General features: G+C 36.5%; 1 protein-coding gene across 1 annotated transcript in view; it reads right to left on the bottom strand.

Annotated features, from left to right (window-relative positions):
- PCSK2 (proprotein convertase subtilisin/kexin type 2) overlaps positions 1 to 23,812 on the bottom strand; it is a 105,075-nt gene that overhangs the window by 44,299 nt on the left and 36,964 nt on the right. The window contains exons 3-5 of the mRNA XM_087919281.1: positions 14,547 to 14,660; positions 12,777 to 12,885; positions 7,782 to 7,819 (exon numbers count right to left, since the gene is read on the bottom strand). Coding sequence (XP_087775407.1) covers positions 7,782 to 7,819; positions 12,777 to 12,885; positions 14,547 to 14,660 — 261 coding nt within the window. The remainder of the gene's footprint in view (positions 1 to 7,781; positions 7,820 to 12,776; positions 12,886 to 14,546; positions 14,661 to 23,812) is intronic.

The raw sequence follows: 23,812 nt of genomic DNA, 5'->3' as shown, positions 1-23,812 counted from the left end.
AAGAAAGACATTGTATTGGATGCATACATTCATCCCATATAGAAGGAGGTGGATTTTGTCTGGCATGTTTAAAGCAACTTCTGGTAGTTATTTTGACATTTAACAGTTTACCACAGAAGCAACTGAAAGTATAAGCAGCAAGTAATTGAATAAAGGTACTGAATGAGCATTAGTATGGAATCTCCCATGGGATAAATAATTCAACTCAATAGATTTTACTTCTGAGTAATATGCTCTATGTCAAAACAACAAATATCCAAAATGTAAACAGTATTTATTTCTTTACTCAATATCCTGCCCTTCTGCTGGTATGACTACCTCCAGTGAAAAACAAAATTTAAGAAACAAAAAGAAAATATCCAAAGTTAAAATCATATACTAAAAGTAACATTAAATTTGATAGCAAAATCATTTCACAATCAAAATTGAAAAATGATGCCCATATTCATAGCTCATAAGAACACTATATGCATTTCTATCTTGACTTCCTGGCTATTGCCTAGAGAAGTCCATGTAATTTTCTTAGCAACATTTTCAGAAGTGATTTACCATTTGTCTTCTTCCTGAGGAAGAAGGACTAGTTCTGTGTGCATGCTTGGGGAAATTAAAACCTATAAACATATATAGCACCCAAGTTTCCATTCCAAATACCTATAGCCGAAGATCATAATACATGGGCAACCAATAGGAATGACTGGATGAAAACCTCCTGCACTGGACCACCTGTCTATTCATTTTACTTCCATTTCCCTGGTTTGTAGTTTTCCTAAAGGAACACTTTGAACATCTTTGCAAGATCTGAACTTCATTTTCCAGCTCTTAGGGATTTTATTTCCATTTTGGCCAACTGGACAAAAAATTTCCTTTCACCCATATTCTGTTCCATCAAGGAACAACCAAGTTCTTTTGATATGATTCCAAAAAAGTGCTTAGGAGTACTTGGAGGCAGGAATGTAGCATCTACCTGCAACTTTTTAAAAGGGCCATGTGCAATTCCAGGAAAAGGGACCATTTGCATGTTCTGTTTAAAACTGAATCTGAAGCACTTCACAGACATTCATATATTTTTTTGGCCTATTTCTTTTTTCTCCTCCAAAGTGATGTTATATTTTGCTGCACCCAACTCCACCATCTGTATGGATGGAGAGAAAAATGTTTGAGGATTGGTACACAGTTTTGTCTGTAGGGTTTTGCTTGAGTTCAATGACACTTCTCAGTTGACATGTATAAAGTTATGCAGCTAGCATCCTTCTCCACCACAGTCTGCCTTCATTCAATCTTTCCCCCAACAGTTGATCAGCACAAAACCCACAGCTGTTCTTCTCATGTTCATTTTTTTTTAATAATAAATGTTTTTTTCTTCATTGTAGAAGAGCTTTATTATTCCCTACAGAATGTCTTTTATCTTGGAGAGGTTTTGCCTGACAAAATTAGTGGCTTTGTGTGAGTACTATGAACTAAAAAGTGAACCATGGAATACATTATGCTGATATTTTAATGATCAAAAGAAAAACTCCTCTTAGAGAAAAAAAGAATTTATAATTCATGGAATTGAAAGCAGGGAGAAGAAAGAATGTCTTTGTTAAATGTACCCTGCTGTCCCTGGACAAATATGGGTGAGCGTATATTTTGGTGCAAGCCAGTGAGTTGGTACATTTGCTTATTTTAAAGAGATGGTAATCCAAAACTGAGTAATTACCAAATAGTAAGTGCTTTTTTATCAGGGCAACTTGGTCTACCCAAATATGGGATGGAGCATACTGTTTCTGCTTTTGGCATACTACTGCTATTACTACATTTGCATTGGAAGCAGCAACCAAGGCATTTCCAAGTTGAAAGGATTAGCCAGTAACATCACCTTTGTCCAGGGTATGCCTTAGAGAGCTCCTTTCATGTCCCTGTTATTTTCCCACCAAAGTAGTACCTGTTTATCTACTTGCATGTTGCATGTTTTTGAATACTAGATGGGCAAGAGCTGGGGCCAACTGATGGGAGCTCATTCTGTCATCCAGCTCATGCTCACAGGTTTTGAACCACTGAGCCACTTCTACCTTGAAATTATGTAAATGAATTAAAATTAACCCTGCAACACAGTGTGTAGTAGTGGGATGGGGAAAGTGTCAAGATGACCCCTTCAAGCTTCGGTTCTAAAGCAAGTTCTGTAAATACAAAGAAGACAAGTATTTCTCTAGTCTTTGAGGGCTGAGCTTTGCACTAGATGCCCAATTATGCATCCTTAAACAATACAGAATAACAACAGATGAATGTCTGTTTAGTGCTTTTAGTCTTCAAAAGGCATATAAAAACTTGTTACCCTGAGGATTTTTAAGTGTTTTTCTTATGAAAGTGGTCAGGAAAGGTAAGTCATGTGGCATCAGTCAAAATATATTGATTACCACTTACACCCAGCAGGAATATTCTCTCATTTTCAAGACAAAATTGATCCATTAAAATGAAGTAACAGGCTGATTTAAATATTAATAAGCCAGATGTCACTGTAAAAGGCAAGTATCCAGTTCTTTACAGCTTTCAAGCCTTTATGTAGGCCATGTTGTTTTGCTTTTCCAAAATAGCCATCGTTCCAGGTATGAAGGTATGAAATGAATCAGACTGGGATATGAATTCTTTGTGCCAAAGGCAACTTGGCTATAACTGTAAATCATTGCAAGATTTCAATGAAGGAAATGCATAAGATTGCATCCTGGTTTCAGAATCCCCATCCCCACCCCATCTGAAGGAAAGTAAATTGGATGGAATGGACTAGTTTTGGGGTAATTGCACCAATGGGAATATACTATCTGCTGCAGATATCAATTGTGCTGATTTATCTCAGCATCCTTAGTTTATGGTTATCAGGAGCTGCTTCCGATAAATGAGCAAGTGCAACTGAGAGACAATAACTGAAAGTCAATTACATGACATGAATACAACAGCACTTATATTGTGCAGTATAGCAGGGAAGCCTTTTCACATTGTTCCCCCAGCTGTTACTTTAGATAACACTTTAATTTCAAGCTGTCAGCTGGATGATTTTCCTGACTTCTTCAGGATTCTCCCCCACCCCCACCCCCCACCCCTAAGGCATTGACAAATTGTCCTAGTGAAAGATTTATAAATATTAGTTTTCTAATAGAGAAGTTCCAGTGCCTACTTGGATTAGAAATCTTGTCCCTGATATTTCCCACCCTGATAGACAATTTTAATGCACTTAGGTTTAGATGCTAACTCAGGTTCAGCTTGGTGCTGATTCAAGAAAAAAAACTGAGAAGAAGGAAAGAGAATCCTCATCATTGAGATGATGTGATGTATATGACTTTCAACTCTCCTTAACCATAGCTTGTTCTAAGTTTGAAGAGATCATGCACAAAACGCCCATTGTAGCTCTTGTTTTTTTTCCTCTTCTTAGGCAGTTGCACATATTCCAGGCAGACAAGGTAGAAACAAATGTATTCCAAGGATCATCAGGTTGATGGACATCACGGAAGCTTTTCACAATGCCAAAGAATTGAGATATAGTGAGACATGTAAATGGCTAGGTTAGTCAACAACTGGATCAGTTTTTTTTAAAAAAAAGATGGCTTAGCTATGCATCTTTTCAGTTTAAAGAGGCTATGGTAGTTAAATACCAAAGTACTGACATTCATCTTGCATTCAGGTTTTTTCATCCACTTAAATTTTTGGATGTTCTCCAAATCACCTGTCCCTTATTATCCAAACATTCTCATGAAACCTTCTAGATTTTCTTCAAGTAATAATCATAAGCTTCATCTTAACTGAACTTGGGCAGTTGATCTGTCCCAATGGTTGAAGGATATCTTGCATATCACTTTCCCAACAGTCTGAAGTTGGTTCTTGTTGGGCAAAAAAAATGTCAATGAGATGGAAGAGAAAGATATTGTGATGCATCTCTCCAGAATGATTGTGACAGAAGCAGTTTCAGTTAGGAAAAAGAATCGGTAGACACCATCTGGATTCTCACATTACATGAACTCAAGATGGTTGATTAGGTTGTAGTTTAGTGTGATATCATTTGAAAACCATGATTTAGGGCAGCAATTCTTAAATTGTTTGACCCAATTGTCTCTTTTCCCAGTCTCAAATAATTTATTACCCTCATCCAAACAAAAACAAAACAAAACCCACTCAGACTCCATTGTTTTCCACAAGTATTTCAGCAGTGGCAAGCCCCAAACTAGATCCTTGACTCTCAAGGATTTATAAATTGCTCCATTAGAGCCCACTATCACCACCCAGGATATGTTCAAATGAAGGAATGCAAGAAGAGCTGCATGAAAAACAGCTTAGCACTATGAAGAAAGAGGGAGACAGAATGAAATTCAAGATTACCCCATGTTGATTCTCTTTAGTATAAGAGGGGGCAGAGAAAAACCTTTGGCTTTCAAAATTATTTTAATTTTGCCTGCAACAATCCAGTAGAGTTTCACTAATTTTTTGAAGGCCTGTTTCCTGACCCAGTCTTCTTGGGGCTCACAGTTGTCTTCTGAGCACAAATGAACCCCATCTTTGTGATCTTCCAAAAGCTGTTAGAAACATAGCTTTTCTGTAAGGCCTTTAGGAATAAGCTTACTCAGATGGACTATCTTCCAGAACTCCATATTTTTAGTCTTTTATCTCTACTTGCTGTTTTAATGCATATGATGAGTTTGTATTCTATAAGCTGGCTAGAGTCTCCCTGCTTTAAGGTGATCAGCTCAATTTCATAAATAAATACATATAATAAATGTATGAAATTAGGTGTTTATGTCTTATTCAATAAGTGATTTTGGGTTAATTCAATGAGGGAATGCAGTTACCAACTTGTAAAGCCATGCCATTGGTCCATCTAGCTCACCCCCTGTATTTGTCCCAATCATACTAGGTATTTTGAGAATAACCTAAACCTTCTCCATTCAGTCTACTGTTTCATATTCCTTCTTACTGATGGAATATAAGTAATCTCTCTTTCTGATGATGTTCTTTAGATCTCTCTGTTGAATCTCTTTCATTAGAATCAAATGTTTCCAGCCAACAGTAGACAAAGTGGAAACTCCATTTTCCCCATCCAATGAGTGTAACTAAAAGTCATCTTAACTATGCTGTGCTCTCCGGTCATCTCTGTTTAAAATAGCCCATTATGTATTCTGTCACATTGTGTTGAGCTGCAAAAAGAAATTCAAAAGGGCAGTTGTAAATGTCACCTATTCTGTGCAATATTTCATCAGCTCTGCTTCTAATTTCCTTCTTTTGGCAGCATGTGCCTTTTCTTCCCACTCAACAGAAGGTTTCTTGTGGGGAGATTTCAAAGATGTGTTAAATCATGATGAGCATGACTCCATCTATCGTCAGCATGAGTCACTGTAGCACTGAGCTACCCCTCTGTGTAAATGCCACCAACATCTAAAGATGCAGCTGCCACATACATGACAGACAGTTGGATCAATTATTTTTGATAACAACAATTAATTTGTACATGGGAAGGGTTGAAAGATGATGAAAGTAAGGATATGTGTGTGTGTGTGTGTGTACACATGCACGCATGCGCGCGCACACGCGTACACACACACACCTGAATCTGAATTCCTTAGTCACCATGAAGTGGTGCAGTGGTTAAAATGCAATATTGCAGGCTAACTCTGCCCACTGCCAGGAGTTCAATCCTGACTGGCTCAAGGTTACTCAGCCTTCCATCCTTCCGAGGCTAGTAGAATGAGGATGAGGACTGTAAAGCTCTGTGAAGCAATCTATAAATCAAAATGCTATTGCTATTGCCCAAAAGAAAAAAAACAGGAAACTAGAATGGGTTCCTTATATTTTTTTTACTTCAACCCAACCCAACTGTTACTAAAAGGGGAGGCAAAATGCTAATAGGAGTCTTAAATCACACCAACTCTTTTTCTAGGGAGATTTCTGCTTTTTGTTGAAGCAACATTATTTTGGCTTTTTAAAAAAACACCCTTAAAATAAAGTTCTAAATTTCCCCTGCATCTACTGCCTTGAGTTCACTGAATAACATTTGTAACCTCAAAAATGAATGGATGCTCCAATAGATCAGACAATTAAGTAATCAGACATTGTAAGTTATGTATGTAATGATAAAATAGCACAAGGCCCGGTATTGTTCTTTCATTATATCCATCACCTGCATGAAAATCTATCCCTAAATTAAAAGACCTGCCATTTTCAAGGAATGGGGTCAATCTAAAGCAATTATCCTTCATTCCATAAAGCTCTGCTTTTGCTTCTATCTCTCAGACTTGAATGCATGTTGAAAGATTCCTCTATGTTGCCTTCATTTTGTTTATTTACCAGAATAATCAAAAATTCAGCCTAACTCTAGACTGATTACCTCTCTAAACATTCTGATTATTATGCAATTTGCCTGAAGCCTATCCATACAAAAACAATGAATTAACAATTAGTCTTTTTTTAAAGGCTCAGTTGGGTTTGGAACATGGTACAATGTACATCTTGTGCACAGTATAAAATTTTACTAAATTGAGCTCTGATTTTTGCATTCTGCTAGAAAAATGATACTCTTGGTTCTCTGTGAGCTATTTAAGGATAATAAAAATAACTGTATCTCTTCTATACAGTACATACCACATCTGTCCAACTGTTTGCCTCTTCATCTATCTATCTGTCTTTCTTGTCATTTCTTCACTCTAATCACTTTATTTTATGCTCTATTAAAAAAGTCTATTTTAACAACTGAAGAATAGAATAGTAAGCTGATAAATGGTTGCTTGGCCTGCTGTTGTCTCTTTAAGAGACTTTTTATTCAAATCAATTGGTGAATTAATCCCTAGTCATAACCTTCTGTTTATTTTTGATAAAGACTTATTTTCATCATCTGAGTTTAGCAACAGAACAGTTTTGTCCTGAGACAAGCCCTTGGTCTACCTAACCCAGAATTATTTCCTATTACTGATAGGATTTCACCAAGGTATCAAACATGATTTGTCCCAGCCTTGCCACTTGAGATCTTTTAAATGGAAACAATGAAATCTGAACCTTTTCTATATAATCAGTGAATGGAAATTACCTTAACATTGGGATCTACCTTATTTGGAAAGCAATATTCCCCTTCAGAGTTAATTCTCTCACTTGGTGCTACTTTTACAAATATTTATGCAACATGTATATATTAATTCCCTGTCCTGAGCTCTTGCTGGATTTTGAAAATGTGATTTTGCATCCAAATATTTTTATGACCAATTTTGCATAGACTAAATTTGCACATTGATAAGGCATTTTTTAAATTCTCATCACATTTAGAATCTTCTAAATATGAAAGAACTTAATTTTGCTTTTGTATTATTATTTTTTTTGCATTGTAGTGCTGTAAGCTAAAAGAAGGCGATTTTATAAGATTGAAAAATATTATGTATTTAATATTTTTAAACATCAGATCCATGTAAAATTTATGTCTTCCAGTTCAGATAATAACTTTTTGAAAATTATCTTGGCTGCTGCCACTGTGTGACAGCTACTTCATATAAAGATGTTGAGATTATGCACATTTGAATATTAGTAATAAAATGTATTTGGCATTTGAAAGCCGTGTCATTTCCTATACAGAACTTATATCTGCCACAATTCAAAAATTGTCAGATTAAACTTTGCTATGTTTATTGTGGAGAGTACATATTTTATGTACCTATTTTGTCACCTAAATCAACAGTAGTTTTGCTATTAATATTCTTAAGCATCTAGCTATTTAATATAAAAATGGCTAGCCAAAAAAATATAGAACTGTAACCTGAAGGAAATGGTATACTTACATAATTGGCAGCCAAATCTGGATGAAGATAATCAATTCCTGCAAAAATCAACAGTAGCAATAAGCCATAAATACTGTATATTGAAGGAAAAAATAGTAGAACTTGCAATGTTTTGAATAGCTGGGAAGGCCATTTACTTTGTAGGTAAGCATATCCCAAGGCAAACATAGGCCTTGGGACTTCTTATATAGGTTGGCAAGCTAGGTTCAGAAATATGGTGCAAATTTGAGACACAAAAATTAGACTGTCAGATTTACTGATAAGATTGGTTAGGCTTACAATTGGCCCTAATTTATGAAATAGAGTCTTACAAAGCCAATAGTTTCAACAAAATTAAAGATCTCAGTGAATGTAAACCAGAAATTGTCACTTAGCAAAACTCACAAGCCACAATGATGTCAAAACAATAAGGCATTGTGCCATGATATTATAATACAAATAGTACAATTATGCAGTGATGGCGTGACTTCTAACTGAAGTACTTAAATAATTTTATTTGCATTCTAATCTCACGATGATGTTTTGTCCTCTTCTCCTCCCTGGGAGATACAGATGACAATTATAACCTTAATTGTACCCTTCTCGCAATTTTTCATGCCATCAGTTCTATAAAACACCAATCATTGTTACTCCCTTTTCCTTAGGAACTTCTTTTCTATATATCTTGACTTGGCCTACAGTCTTCAGGGCATTAGCTTCCTGTTTCTGAAATGGATACTATATTCATCACAATTTTTTTCCATTTCCTAAAACACTGTGAAGGGTATGTAGGAGAAGAACTACTACCTTTTGCCCTCATGTCATTGAGGCTTCTTTTATTAGTCAAATTACTCCAAACTAGTCAGTATTCAGATTTATTGAAAACTGTTGAACATAGATAATCAGATATTTCCTAATGCCAATCCAAATATATGTGGTCAAATGATCTCTCAGAAATTTTTGTAACAAGAAAACTGCTTATCAACTATTTTCAAAGAAAGCTGCATTTCCTAACTGTTTTGGGAAACCCAGTGCCCATTCTAGATAGAAGATAGATAGAATTCTTTATTGGCCAAGTGTGACTGGACACACAAGGAATTTGTCTTGGTGCAAATGCTCTCAGTGTACAAAAAAAGATACATTCGTCAAGAGTCAAGAATCATAAAGTACAACACTTAATGATAGTCATAGGGTACAATAAGCAATCAAATCATACTAGGAAATAGTAGATGTTCTAGTAGATGTTTTAGACTGTGATTCCCATAAATCCTTTGTCATTTGTTATAGTGCCTGGTATTTATAACGGTTGTAAACCAAAGCACCTGGTGTACGTGAGTTATGTATTCCTTCTGTAAGAATGATCATGAATTGCACCATTTCCAATTTATGCTTTAGAGAAAAACCATTACATTTTTTTTTTTGATAAAGAATTTAACATTTAGATGTATCAACCTTCAGCTGTAAAATTTAAACTACCTTCCATTAAAAACAAATGTATTCCACTAAATGCATTTTCCTTGTGTGATTAGCAATTATGCAGTCTGTTTCAAGCCACCAATAGATAAGAGCAATCCTCCTGCTCCCTTTAAGCAAAGTGTCTGCTCTGGAAAAGAAAGCAAAAGTTTTACTATCTATGTAGATGCATTGAGCTAAATCTGCAAATACATTTAGTTTTTTGCCATCACACTTCACCAGCTATCTAATAATTATTTCCATGTATTCAGAACATGGGACATCTCTACATGTACAGTTTCAGATTCCCATCTACACTCCAGCCTCATTCTAGTACACTACACTTACCAGGTATGTATGAAACTGAGAGGATGGAAAGAACCAGCAAAAGATAGTAGATCTATTGAAAGCAATCTTTGGTCTGAATTCCCCAGAGGTTGCTCATACATCAGAAAACAAACTAGTATAAAGGGACATCTTCAGGATGTGATTTAAAAAAAAATGTCAAGTTCGCAGCTACAACAACTTTGAGCTTTTGATTGCCTTGTTATTCCCTGAAGATTGGCTGTACTCTGCTAATATGTGTTTGGAATCAATGTTAGGTCAAATTATCTGATGTAGAAAATCCCTTGAGAGATTCTTCTTGGGATTATTACAAAACTTTGCAAAGTATTTTGGATTTGAAATTCTCCATGTTTAGTGCAACATCATTGTTTTGAGGATGGAAAGATTTGTTCTGATCATGGGAATATTTGAGCTTGAACTTTGATCTTAAAACACTTCCAGTTTTAGAACATTCATAATAGAGTGCTTTGGACTAAAAAATGGTTTTGAATTCACTTACATTTCAAAGTGGTCTCTGCACACTTCAACATTATTATTATATAATATCATTAGTGTTGCCTAATAATACTATGGCAACAATCAGTTCTGTGTTAGCTTTTCCTTACATCCCAAATCATCTGCAAACTGAAGCATCTTATTAATTAAACCATCTCTGGGAATATACATGTGTTAATTTGCACATTGTTTCATGGCTGAGAAGCAGAATTTTGAATGCTTAGAATTCCAGCATGCTGACCAGAGCACGCATACAAAATCTGCTATTAATTTATTATTTGTATCAACGATGCCAATTAATATCATCAGAATCAGAATAGAGCTGGAAGGAACCTAGGAAAACTTCCAGTCCAGCTTTCTGCTCAAGCAGGAGACCCTATACCATTTCAGACAAGTGACTGTCCAGTCTCTTCTTAAAACTTCCAGTGATGAAGCACCCATGATTTCTGGAGACAAGCTGTTCCATTGGTTAATTGTCCTCAATGTTAGAAAGTTTCTCCTTAATTCCAGGTTGCTTCTCTCCTTGATTAGTTCCATCCATTGGTTCTTCTCTTGCCTTCTAGTGCTTTGGAAAATAATTTGACCTCCTCTTCTTTGTGGCAGCCTTTCAAATACTTGAATACTGCTATCATGTCACCCTTAGTCTTTCTTTTCTTAGACTAGCCAAACCCAAATCCTCCAACTGTTCCCTCATATGTTTTAGCCTCCAGGTCTTTATTCCAGAACATTTATTCTTTCAGATTAGTTAGGCAAAGTGTCATATTTTCCAGCTGAAACCATAGCTGCAGTATACCAAATCATAATCAAATATTAATATGGTCTTCTATAGCAGGCTAAAAATGTGAAAGGACATAAACATTTTTTTTGAATGGCAGTGAGTGCTGGAATAAAAATTTCATCTCTGTGAACAAATGCAATCTTTGTTCCCTGTAACTAAAACAGCAAAATTTTGCAGACTTCCATTTTAGGTAAATTCAATTTTTCTGTTTATTATCCAGCTTGCACTGGTTTTCATTATAATGGTTCTTTACAGAAATTTGCAAAACAAAAAAATCAATAACCCCAATAGCAAGGTATGGAAAGGCCTTAACTTTTCATCAAAGTTATTTTGGAAATTAGTTTTTAAAAAAAAAAAAATTTGGTTACTTTCATTCAATATTTGTATACTTCTCTTTAATCAGTAGGAGGCAGGGAAAAAACAATTTTAAGGCAAGAATTTAGGAATTTGCACTGTTGATTTTGCACCTTACAGCAGGTTTTACTTTCATATTATTAAGTAGTTCTAGTAGGCACACTATAAAAAAGATGATCAAGATTTAGGTTATTGCTCCTCTCTGCTTGCAGAGACTCATAGTGGGTTGAGACTAGATGTTCTGGATTGGGACATAGTCTGAAGGCTGGTTAGATATGACTAAACCACTTCTTCTGCTCTATCTTTTATCTTTGCTGAGATTCTAAACCAGGGGTGTCAAACTGGCAGCCCATGGGCCAGATACGTCATGCACAGGCCATGCTCAATCCAGCTCCATGAATGGAAAAAATGTCATGAAACGTGATGGCGATGTGATGCTGTGAGTTTGACACCTATGTTCTAAACCATCAAAATGTGTCTGCACCATTGCTTAGCTCTGCTGAGTTTCCAACTATTATTTTTAATTATTTCATTCTAATGTCACCCTCGTTCATTCCATTTTACTTCCATGTCAGTCAGTATTTACAACTGGATAAAATATACTTCCACATAATTTCTCAGATTTGTGCTTTGATGTCAGTTATAAGAAATTGTTGCAAAATTAATTGGATCTAATCTGCATTTAAGTCCAGTATGTATGGGTCTGGATATTTTGAATCAGGACTGATAATGATCTACAACAACCTTGTGTGGGTAAAAATCACAGGGACATCCAAAATAGATGGAATTAAGATTGCAGAAAAACAGTTCCTGGTGGTGCAAATCGAGAACAATCTACAGTTAGATGGTAGCAAGTTGCAGTGTTTCCATTCTATGCCCACCTTTTCCCCCACCTCCCCAATCCAAAAATATAAATGGAGAGATTTTGGACACAGAAACTTTCAGCTGTGTTCAGTCTCTGCAAAAAGAACAAGTTCCTCTGTGGACCCAAATAAAGGAACCAGGGAGTTGTGCGTCAAGTGCAGATGGATAATGCTATCGGTAAACAAGCAGCCTCATTTATCCAGTGGAGCATCAGTATAGCAAGAATAGCTCCCCAGGGATTTGTTCAAGCATAGCAACTTCTCTGATTATTTTTAGCACTGTGAGGGAAAGCTTACAATGCAGATTAAAAATCCAGCTCAGGTAAATGGAGGAAAGCATTAAAATTCCTTTCTTTTCTTTTCTTTCTTTCTTTTTAGAAATACATTGAGGAAACACACAAACAGTACACATTCACAGGGCAATTAATTCAACATTTACTTCTGCTACCACTTTCTCAAATTAGTAAACCAATGTGCTTTAACTAAATGCTTTACCCTAGGCTGGATTTAACAAAATTCTTTGGAAACAGACTGTATCCAAAGGGAACTTTGTCTGGATAATGATTTGTTATTAAAAACTATGACTGAATATCTTCTAAGGTTTTTAATTAACATTCCAGAATGTTGACGGAAGTGAATAATAGAGTGAGTTCTAATGTTAAATTGCATTCCTTGTTACAATAAAGGGTAAAATTTACAGAGAGTCACGATATTTTAGTTTTCACTTACCATCATCCATAATTCCTATCGTTACTCCTTTTCCTGTGTAGCCCAGCTCCCAGGCTTCAGCCACATTTAAATCAAGGCCAGGAGTCCCATCTGCTTGCCCAGTGTTGATCTAATGCATCACATTTCAAACAAAAAGCATAAGAGACTAATTTGCTTGGTACAAAGCAGAATGTTTACCTCCACTGAGATTCCTTCTGATTCATCTGCCATCGAATGGCCTTCATTTCCTTGGAAATGCAGCCCAAAAAGAGGCACAAATCCATAAATACTATCATAAAATGCGGATCTCATTTAAGTCAAAATGCAAGAGGCTTAATAGATTTCATTGTTAGATGGATGCCACTGCTATAGTGGGGAGCTATTTGAAATGCAGTTTGAATGGCACAACTCAACAACTGATTGTATGTAGTATGGGGAAATGGCAGGGTCTCAGTTCTGAGCATGTGGAGTGCTTCTTGCTCCAGAACATCTGTGGATGAGGGGAATGAGACTATAATAATTTAAAAACAATCACTCTTTAAAGCTAGCTTGGAACTCAGATATTTTTCTTTTTGAGAAGGAAAACGCAATATTCATTCTTGTTTTGTCATAAAGTAGGATTATGCTGCTGAGAATTTTATGTCTCATCAGACAGAATATCGCATTTGCTATCCAAATAGCCATGTCTTAAAACATGGAAATTCAGCTGGTCTCTCACTCAAAACAAATTAAATTTCAAATTAAATAAGTATTGGTTATAACTCCACAGGATACTTTGCAACCAACTCATTCATTAAATATCAAATTAATACATAAAAAAGAAGCAGCATAGCAGTCTGTATTAAAATAACTATGAAAGCCAGACCTGATATGCAAAACTCTGGAGAGTAATAAAAACAAAGCCAAAGTAAAAATAGAGATGAGTGCCATTGTGCCATGACCCAGGACCAAAAGCCCACCAGCCACAATGAAGACCTGAGTCTACTCTTCTGAACTGGCTTTGCTTCTTAGATCCATTGTGTCACACCGGAATGTTGCTGCTGCATTGTGACTTTTAAGATGATTATTTAGTCTCTTCCGGTTAGCAGGAAAGGTTGTAAAACATTCCTTAATATTTTCCTCATTGTTTTTATTGTATACCTCTTCCTGTGTGGAACCGGCCATGGTCCTGAATTATTATATCTAGTCTTGTCCAATTGCTTCTATGGGTCTTGTTTTGTAGCCTGAACCCTTATTTACAGTGGACATCAAAATTCTCCATTGAACAGGACACATTGATTTATTATAAGAACAAAAATTGTGCTTTCAGGGAAATTTGTGATTTAGGGATAATCTATGTATTAATTATCCCAGCAATATAACCCTTGTTGCCATATAGATATCTAGTAATATTTAAATACAGAAATCATTTATGTTCAAGTGAGAAACTGAACCCTCTTAAAAAGCTTGTTTAAAAAGTGGCATATTCACTCAGTAGAGTCAGTTATCACCAGGACTGGTGAAAGAGAGTTACAGTTAATGTAGTTGCAATTGGGTCAGTAAAAAATGTGGGCACAGACAGAATGGCAGGCAGAAGAAGGCTATGAAAAAGTAATCTGAGTAAACCACAAAAGCAAAGATTTAAACGTTTCCAAGGCAATACAGGGGGCTTTAAAAGAGCTTACAATTAGACAAAATTAAAAAATTATCATTCAGAATCATTCCATTGTTTTATTCCAAGTTCTGTCTGAGGGCTTCATATTAGGCAATACATTCTCCTGCTGTGAAGAAGGAAAGAACTAGTCTGCTTACCAAGTACCACTGTTTTGTAAATAAAGGATCATCCATGTTGATGACGATTTCATTGATGCTTCTGTATCCTCTCTTCTTCCTCCCAAAACCTTCCTGCTGCACAACTTTCTTTACCTGCAAAAATTATATTTTATTTATTTATTTTATTTTTATTTGTCAATTGCTTACAAGATAATAGGTATAAGTAAAAACAGTTATGAATACATGGATACATATAAGAAAAATAAAAAAAATATATAAAAGAAACAATAGGACAGGGACGGTAGGCATGTTGGTGTGCTTATGCACCCCCCCTACAGACCTCTTAGGAAAGGGGTGAGGTCAATAGTAGACAGTATAAGGTTATAGTTTTGGGGGTTTGGGGAAGAAACCACAGAGTCAGGTAGAGTATTCCAGACATTGACCACTCTGTTGCTGAAGTCGTATTTCCTGCAGTCAAGTTTGATGCGATTAACCTTGAGTTTGTATCTATTGTTTGCTCTAGTGTTGTTATGGTTGAAGCTGAAGTATTCATTGACAGGTCGGACATTGCAATGTATGATTTTATATACTATACTTAGATCAGACTGAAGGTGGCGTACTTCTAGGTTTTCTAGGTCTAGAATTTCGAGTCTGGTGGCATAAGGTATTCTGCAACAAGTAGAGGAGTGGAGAACTCTTCTTGTGAAATATTTCTGGACTTTCTCAACTGTGTTAATATCAGATATGTAATGTGGATTCCAGACTGATGAATCTATTCGAGTATTGGTCTAGCAAATGTTTTGTATGCTCTAGTTAGTAGTGTAATATTACCAGAGAAAAGGCTACGAAAGATTAGGTTGACAAGTCTTAACGCCTTTTTGGCTGTGTAGTTACAGTGGGCTCTAGCACTTAGGTCATTAGAGATGAGTACTCCAAGGTCCTTGACGAAGTTTGGATCATCAACAAGGTCTTGACTTTCTGATATATATATATATATATATATATATATATTTGCCAATATGTAGGACAGAGCATTTATTTGTTGAGATTTGAAGTTGCCATTTGTTTGACCATTCTGATACAGAGTCAAGGTCTTTTTGAAGGGTAGGACTTGTAAAAGAACTTAAGCATTTTTGTTTACCTTATTTTACAATTGGAAGTGCAGGAGGAAGCATCCAAAAGAAGATGCAATTTTATTTTTGGTACATAGTATGGCCCTATTCAGATGAAGTCAAGAGGGCACAAAGAGAGGGTTAAAACCTTGGTTCAGAGATACCATATGCTAGCTGCTCCCTCCCCCACTCCCTGAATTATTTTACTATCTTACTAAAATTCAGTAATTATGGTAGCTGGTGGCTTTTTTTCTTCCTATATACATTAAACTTAATAACTGGTTTGGGGTGGGGTATTTATTTATCTAATTTGTATAGCCTCCCCTCTCACAAAAACTGACTCTGGGAGGCATAACACAATCTGGATAGGATATGGATTATTTTGGAGATTAAATATTTCTATTGGCGCCACCAACTTTTGCAACTTTTCCCATCTTGGTTTTATGTCACAGACAATCTGATTTTACATCACAAGCAAGCTAGGGGCACCACATGATTTTTGGCCAAAGTTGTTTATGCTTCCCAGAAAAAGAAAATCAAATGATCTTGTATGCAAATATTCTCATGGCTACCTTTGAAGATAACTGAAAGAAATAACATTCGGATATGATTTGCAGTTTTTCCTTACCAGTTGTCCCTATTTCCCTTTATAGCTGTTTTTCCTTAAATATCTAAATACACAACAGTAAATTGAAAAGTGCCACAATATTCTGAATGCAATCTGTAATTGTCAAAATAAATACCAGAATCCTCAGTGAGCCATTTTTGGTTCATCTGTGCCTGACAAAACTGCCAGAGGAATGAACTTTTAATAAAGGATTCCATCAAAATAGAAAATTCCTATTGGGAAACAAAACATATTAATATTATATCATGTATTCTGTCCAAAATAAAATGATGTTATCAACCAATGAATGGGACGTAGCTTGACGATTGATTTGTGCTATTTGTTGGATTGGTTTAATTAACTCATATGAATTCATACATCCAAGAATTCTGGAAACTGTATATATTTATAGTAGGTACCCCACTCAAAACTATGGGATAATATCTAATGGAATCAATAAATTACTTAGATTTAGTAGGTTCACAGGCTCCTTCCAATAAAATTTGTCCAAAGTTTCTTGGCATTAAAAGAAACTTGCTATATATCAGGGAAATCTGATTCAGATGGATGCCATAGTCAAGGAACTTTGGCTTTATTGATAACACATGTTTAGGCTTTCCTTGGATTCTAACTATCATTTTGGGAATCTCATACTGAGGTATCATAAAAGTTATGAAATAAGTTCAGAGAATCTGATCGTATCTCCTCCTAAACCTTGTTTCACAAAAAACATGTTGTGAAGTTCTACTTGTTATTAAAAATGCTAAGAGAGCAGATGAGCTGAAATCTGATTAGTTCAAAATCAAGGAAACACATTTTACTGCTAAGTAAGCAGTTATTTTAAGCTAGTTCTCCTGAATGTTGACCAACACACTACCTAGTACAGCAGGCTTTCATAGTCACCAAAATGTAAAAAAAGGTTGGTTAAGAAATCTTTAAGAAAAAGCACAACGTAACAATAACGAACAGCACAATTCTAAGATCAAAATGCATTAGAGTCCTTATCCATACTTGTTTCTATAGGCACTTGTGTCCCACATTTTCATCTGTTATTATGTTCAAGCTATAAGTGGACTGCCAACAGATCCCCTTTAAGTTCGGTTCAAATACAGTCAAAGAATGGTGGAAATTTTGAGCAGGAAGAACAGTGGCAATGGCTGTAACTCTCAAGTACAAATAAGAACAATTCAACTGCTAGAATTTACTTGTTCAGGAGCCAAATTCAATGACATGGATAATGTGAACTGGAATGTACAGAGAAAATGAAATACAAAAGCTTTTCTTTTCTTCTCATATATAGGGATATCTAATTATGAAATCTACAAAGCTACAGCTAGTGAGAGCAGATAGCATACACAAATGCTTTTTAAAGCTTATAATTGAACAATAGAATACTACCATTACTGAGCTAGAAGGAGTCAGAAGAGGATTAAAGAGTTATCACTGAAAATTTCGTGATGAGAATGAGAAAGATACAAAGAGGAAATGAAAATGTAACTGCTGGAAACAAGCCAATTGTGAATGGCTTTAAAACCAAGCTGTAGCATCTTACAAAGAGTGAGCAATATGTGATGAGGCTGACACTCATCACTTGGTGTCCTAAAATATGAGTTCACTTATTTTGCAAGCCAATCCTAAAATGCAACACTGTAGGTATTAGGGCAAATGAAGAGGCAGTATTGTACAGTGTGCAGCACAATTTGATTAGGAAACTTTGAGCTGATTTGAGTTAGGGTATGTTTTTCAATCTGAGCACCTCTACAATATACACTGCTCAAAAAAATAAAGGGAACACTTAAACAACACAGTGTAACTCCAAGTCAATCACACTTCTGTGAAATCAAACTGTCCACTTAGGTAGCAACACTGATTGATAATCAATTTCACATGCTGTTGTGCAAATGGAATAGACAACAGGTGGAAAGCATAGGCAGTTAGCAAGACCTCCCCAATAAAGGAGTGCTTCTGCAGGTGGTGACCACAGATCACCTCTCAGTTCCTATGCTTTCTGGCTGGTGGTTTGGTCACTTTTGAATGCTGGCGGTGCTTTCACTCTAGTGGTAGCATGAGACAGAGTCTACAACCCACACAAGTGGCTCAGGTAGTGCAGCTCATCCAGGATGGCACATCAATGCGAGCTGTGCAGCTCATCCAGGATGGCACATCAATGCGAGCTGTGGCAAGAAGGTTTGCTGTGTCTGTCAGCATAGTGTCTAGAGCATGGAGGCGCTACCAGGAGATAGGCCAGTACATCAGGAGACGTGGAGCAGGCCGTAGGAGGGCAACAACCCAGCATCAGGACCGCTACTTCCTCCTTTGTACAAGGAGGGACAGGAGGAGCACTGCCAGAGCCCTGCAAAATGACCTCCAGCAGGCCAGAAATGTGCATGTGGCTGCTCAAACGGTCAGAAACAGACTCCATGAGGGTGATATGAGGGCCCGACGTCCACAGGTGGGGGTTGTGCTTACAGCCCAACACTGTGCAGGATGTTTGGCATTTGCCAGAGAACACTAAGATTGGCAAATTTGCCACTGGCGCCCTGTGCTCTTCACAAATGAAAGCAGGTTCACACTGAGCACATGTGACAGACGTGACAGGGTCTGGAGACGCCGTGGAGAATGTTCTGCTGCCTGCAACATCCTCCAGCATGACCGTTTTGGCAGTGGGTCAGTAATGGGGTGGGGTGGCATTTCTTTAGGGGGTCGCACAGCCCTCCATGTGCTCGCCAGAGGTAGCCTGACTGCCATTAGGTACCAAGATGAGATCCTCAGACCAGCTGGTGTGGTTGGCCCTGGGTTCCTCCTAATGCATGACAATGCTAGACCTCTTGTGGCTGGAGTATGTCAGCAGTTCCTGCAAGACGAAGGCGTTGATGCTATGGACTGGCCCGCCCGTTCCCCAGACCTGAATCCAAATGAGCACATCTGGGACATCATGTCTCGCTCCATCCACCAATGCCACATTACACCACAGACTCTCCAGGAGTTGGGGGATAATTTAGTCCAGGTGTGGGAGGAGATCCCTCAGGAGACCATCCGCCACCTCATCAGGAGCATGCCCACTACTGAGCCTCATTTTGACTTGTTTTAAGGACATTACATCAAATTTGGATCAGCCTGTAGTGTTTTTTTCCACTTTAATTTTGAGTGTAACTCCAAATCCAGACCTCCATGGGTTGCTAAATTTGATTTCCATTGATAATTTTTGTGTGATTTTGTTGTCAGTACATTCAACTATGTAATGAACAAAGTATTTAATAAGAATATTTCTTTCATTCAGATCTAGGATGTCTTATTTTTGTGTTCCCTTTATTTTTTTTGAGCAGTGTAGCATGGGCTAGTGGTGGGATTCAAAAAAATTTACTACCAGTTGTGTGGGCATGGCTTGGTGGGCGTGGCTTGGTGGCATGGCAGGGGAAGAATACTGCAAAATCTCCATTCCCTTCCCACCTCACTAACCTGCTTTCCAGCTCCGTTCTCCTGTGCAAGGCAACAAAAGAAGACCCAGCCAATCAGCTGGGACTCAGAAGACAGAGAATAGATGTGGGTGGGGCCAGTCAGAGGTGGTATTTGCCGGTTCTCTGAACTACTCAAAATTTCTGCTACCGGTTCTCCAGAACTGGTCAGAACCTGCTGACTACCACCTCTGGCATGGGCAAATAAATATCTAGCATGCTTTATGAGGGTCAGTATGGTATAATGGTTAAAGACACTGGGCTAGAAATTAGGGTATTTCAAGTTTTAGTTCCGCCTTAGAAAAAAACAAAACAAAACAACTAACTAAGTAACTTTGGGCCAGTTCCTCTCTCTCAGTCTTAGAAAGAAGGGAATGGCACTTCCAAAAATATTGCCAAGGACTTTGGGTTTGTCACATATTGACAGTATATGGACTTTTTTGACCAGGAGTCAAAATGACTCAAAGGCACAAAACAAAACAAAACCTCTATCTAGTATAATTTCATTCACTTCTTTATATTTCCTAATTTTAAAAAATGTTTTATCTCATTTTCCTCATTTATTTAATAGTATTTTCAATATTCAGAAGAAAGCCTTCTCTAATTTATGCATTTTTAAAATTATTTGTCATCATCTCCAATGTAATCAGTTTCCTACCTGCTCTTTCAAAGGTCTAAAGTTTTAAAAACATACAGTTGTTAGTGAATTAAAACAAAACAAAACTCTGTGATCCTTTCCAACTTGAGCTGTATTATTAGTAACTTCTCACGGTGTGCGTTTGAGCATATCAGATTACAAGGAATCTAGAAAAATCTATACCAGGAAATCTAGAAAAAACAAGTCTTAAACTGTGAAGACATCAAAAGGTTCACATCACTTGTTTCCCATTTTTTAGAACTCTTTGTTTCATTCTTACTATACATGAATTATTGTGAAAAGTCATTTAGGGATATATCAATCAAAAATATTCTTCATGGGAATTCCATGTCAGAGTGAAACCTACAGATGGCTCTATACTTGTCCAATTTAATACAAAGTTTAAGATAAATGATAAATCAACAACTAAACATATAGGCATCTATGCAATCTGACACATTAAACAATAGTTTTATTTTTTATTAATAAAAGTGTGAACAAAAAGAACATTTTTTTCAAGTGAAAAGAGATCATTCAATTGAAAATATTTTATGGGATTGTTTCTGTAGTTCCTTTCTTTTGTTTGAAATACACTAATCAGTATCTGCAATCTTAGTTGAACATGTTTCCCAGGAGTTAATATTCAGAAATCAGCTCAAATTTAGAGAGAAGTTATTGTATTGTACTAAAATGTCAGAGGTCACTTTTGCTATATGTTTGTTTGTTTTTGTCACTTTTTAATTTACCCTGTTATTTATTTCCTCATCTTCCCTTTATGTTAATTTATATTTTAATGTGTTTTTTTTTTGAAATGTAATAAATATTTATTTTTAAAAAAGGAATTGGTGACTGTGCACTGCTAGCAATTTCTTTGGTAGCACTTATAAAAAAAACCCTGAATTGTTTTTCCAATTGCACAGATATATATCTGATAGTTTTCACTTTAATCCTTTTAATAAATGATAGAGCTATAGCCATGACATAAGTGGGAACATCTTACCACTCATCGTATATGCCTCCAGTTTCAGGAAATTCATCAAGGAGTATGGTTATATTGGGCTTTAAAATACATATTGTAGTAACTTAAAGAAGGCCTTTTGTTATTCTGAGAGCTTTTTTAATAGCCCAGGACAAGTTGTTAATGTTTCATTGGAGAGGAATAATGGCAGGAGAACATGACCTTATATCTACCAATCTTTTCTCTCTCTTCTTTTCAGACTGTGATGCCCATTAAAAGGTAACACACTTGGAAACACAGCTGTGAATTACTTTTTATCCATTTTATCAGAAGGAAGCAAGAAAAGTGGATCTGCCAAAGTATCCTTAATAGAATAACAGAATAACAGAGTTGAAAGGGACTTTGGAGGTCTTCTAATCCAACCTTCTGTTCAAGCAGAAAACCCCATAATATTTCAGACAAATGGTTGTCCAATCTCTTCATAAAAACCTCCAGTGTTGGAGCACCCACAACGTTTTGCCTCTCTTTAGGAACATCAATAAAGTGGCTGATTGGAATATATTTTTGCTGCTTCACTAGGTCCTATAGGGAACTTTATGCAGCAAAGTTTGCAACAAGCCACAATGGTGTCAGAACAAGTGCAACATAATAATCATTGCACGCAAAAAAAACCCTACACAATTTTGCAATAATGTCATGATATCTCATGTAAGAGTAAGATACAATATTTGCATGATGGTGTCACGATCTTCATGGGTGGTCATTTTTTTCATTTGCCACACTCAGCAGACACACAAGGCACTGAGGCTAATGTTTTGTCTGAAAGAAGCTAAGCTATGAAACATTATTCCAAGGATATCAAATGAGTGATGACAATAAAGAGGCATCCTATTACATTCCAATATGAATTTAGTAGGGTCATCAGATCTGGCCAAGAAAGGATATCAGTTTCTCCCAAACCTCAATACTCAACTCAGCTTCTGCTATTAAACAATTGAAGCAAAATATTTCCAATGATGAAGAATCATTTTTAAACAATATTTTGCAGGAGGGCTAGTTATATGCAGGGACAAAATGTTATGCACATGTGTTTTATTCTTATTCACTTTCATCTGCATCCTGTATTCACTGGGTGTCACTACTCTTTTTACTAGAGGCTTCACACATGGAAGAATAAATGGAATTATGTGACAAGAGCCTGTCTTAAGACTAGGTATCCATGTGAAAACAGTTTGGAATATTTATAAATGAGATGAGGATTAATAATCAATTCAAGGGAAAAGTATACCCAATTTTACAGCTATAAGCATAACATCATGTAAATGGAGGGAAAAACATTATAAGTAAAACAAGAGACAAAATATCTACGGCTATTGAAGATCATTGTTTATTTAGTCTATTTAGTTTATTCAGTGGGAACCTTCCTTTTCAAATCATTTTTGAACATTTCAATGTTGTTTTGCTTTTCTTCTTTGAATGAAATTAAATAATAATAAGATATAATCTTACAAGCACTAGACAAGAGCTGAACCAGATTAAACCAATGGTGGTGAAGTTGAGGGAGGGGTTGTTACCCCTTTGGCTTGCATTTTTCCCTGGATGAACACTTTTTCTGTGCTTGTATAAAAACAGTTATTTACCCTCATCAAAACTGTATTTCTAATCAGTTCTAACAGTTAGGAAATGTATTACAGCAGCAATGTACAACCGTTCCGGCGGGGGCATGCACAAGTAGAACGGCAACATGCAGATAACAGTTTAACAGATAATCAGAGTTGTAAGGGACCTCGTAGGTCATCTAGTCCAACCCCCCACCCAAGTGGGAGACCGTATACCATTTCTGACAAATGGCAGTCCAATCTCTTCTTGAAAGTCTCAAGTGACGACATTCCCACAATTTCCATTGGTTGATTGTTCTCACTGTCCTTATTTCCAGGTTAAATTTCTCCTTGTTCAGTTTCCATCCATTATTCCTTGTCTGGCCTTCGGGTGCTTTAGAAAATAGCTTCACCCCTTCCTCTCTGTGGCAGCCCCTCAAATATCGGAAAACTGCTATCATGTCTTCCCTGGTCTTTCTCTTCACTAGACTAGCCAAGCCCAGTTCCTGTAACTGTTCTTCATATGTTTTAGTCTCCAGTCCCCTAATCATTCTGGTTGCTCTTCTCTGTACTTTTTCTAGAGTCTCAACATCTTTTTTATAGTGTGGTGACCAAAACTGGATGCAGTGCTCGAGGTATGGTTGCCCACTGCTAACCTGAGTGATAGACCCACAGTATAAGGCAACTCAAAAAGCAATCATTTGAATAATTCTGTCAAGAATCAAAGATAGTTCTGTAATAAGTCATCATGAGTGCTTCACCAAATGAATCCTTTTGAATGCACTGCTTTTACTCTGGAGATAGGGAAATGTAGTGTCCTACTTTGTACCAGTAAAAAGATATATCAATTTCAAGCAATGAGATATATCAATTTCAGGCAATGTGGTAGACATGCGGAGAACAGTTTTTCCTCAATGATACATCTATTTTTAATTTTA

This window comes from Pseudonaja textilis, chromosome 1 (genome assembly GCF_049901715.1).
Source record: "Pseudonaja textilis isolate UNSWEBS1 chromosome 1, rPseTex1.2, whole genome shotgun sequence".
NCBI classification, from domain to species: domain Eukaryota; kingdom Metazoa; phylum Chordata; class Lepidosauria; order Squamata; family Elapidae; genus Pseudonaja; species Pseudonaja textilis.
Note: the sequence above shows the minus strand (reverse complement) of the source record. Positions and strands in the feature narration are given on the sequence as shown.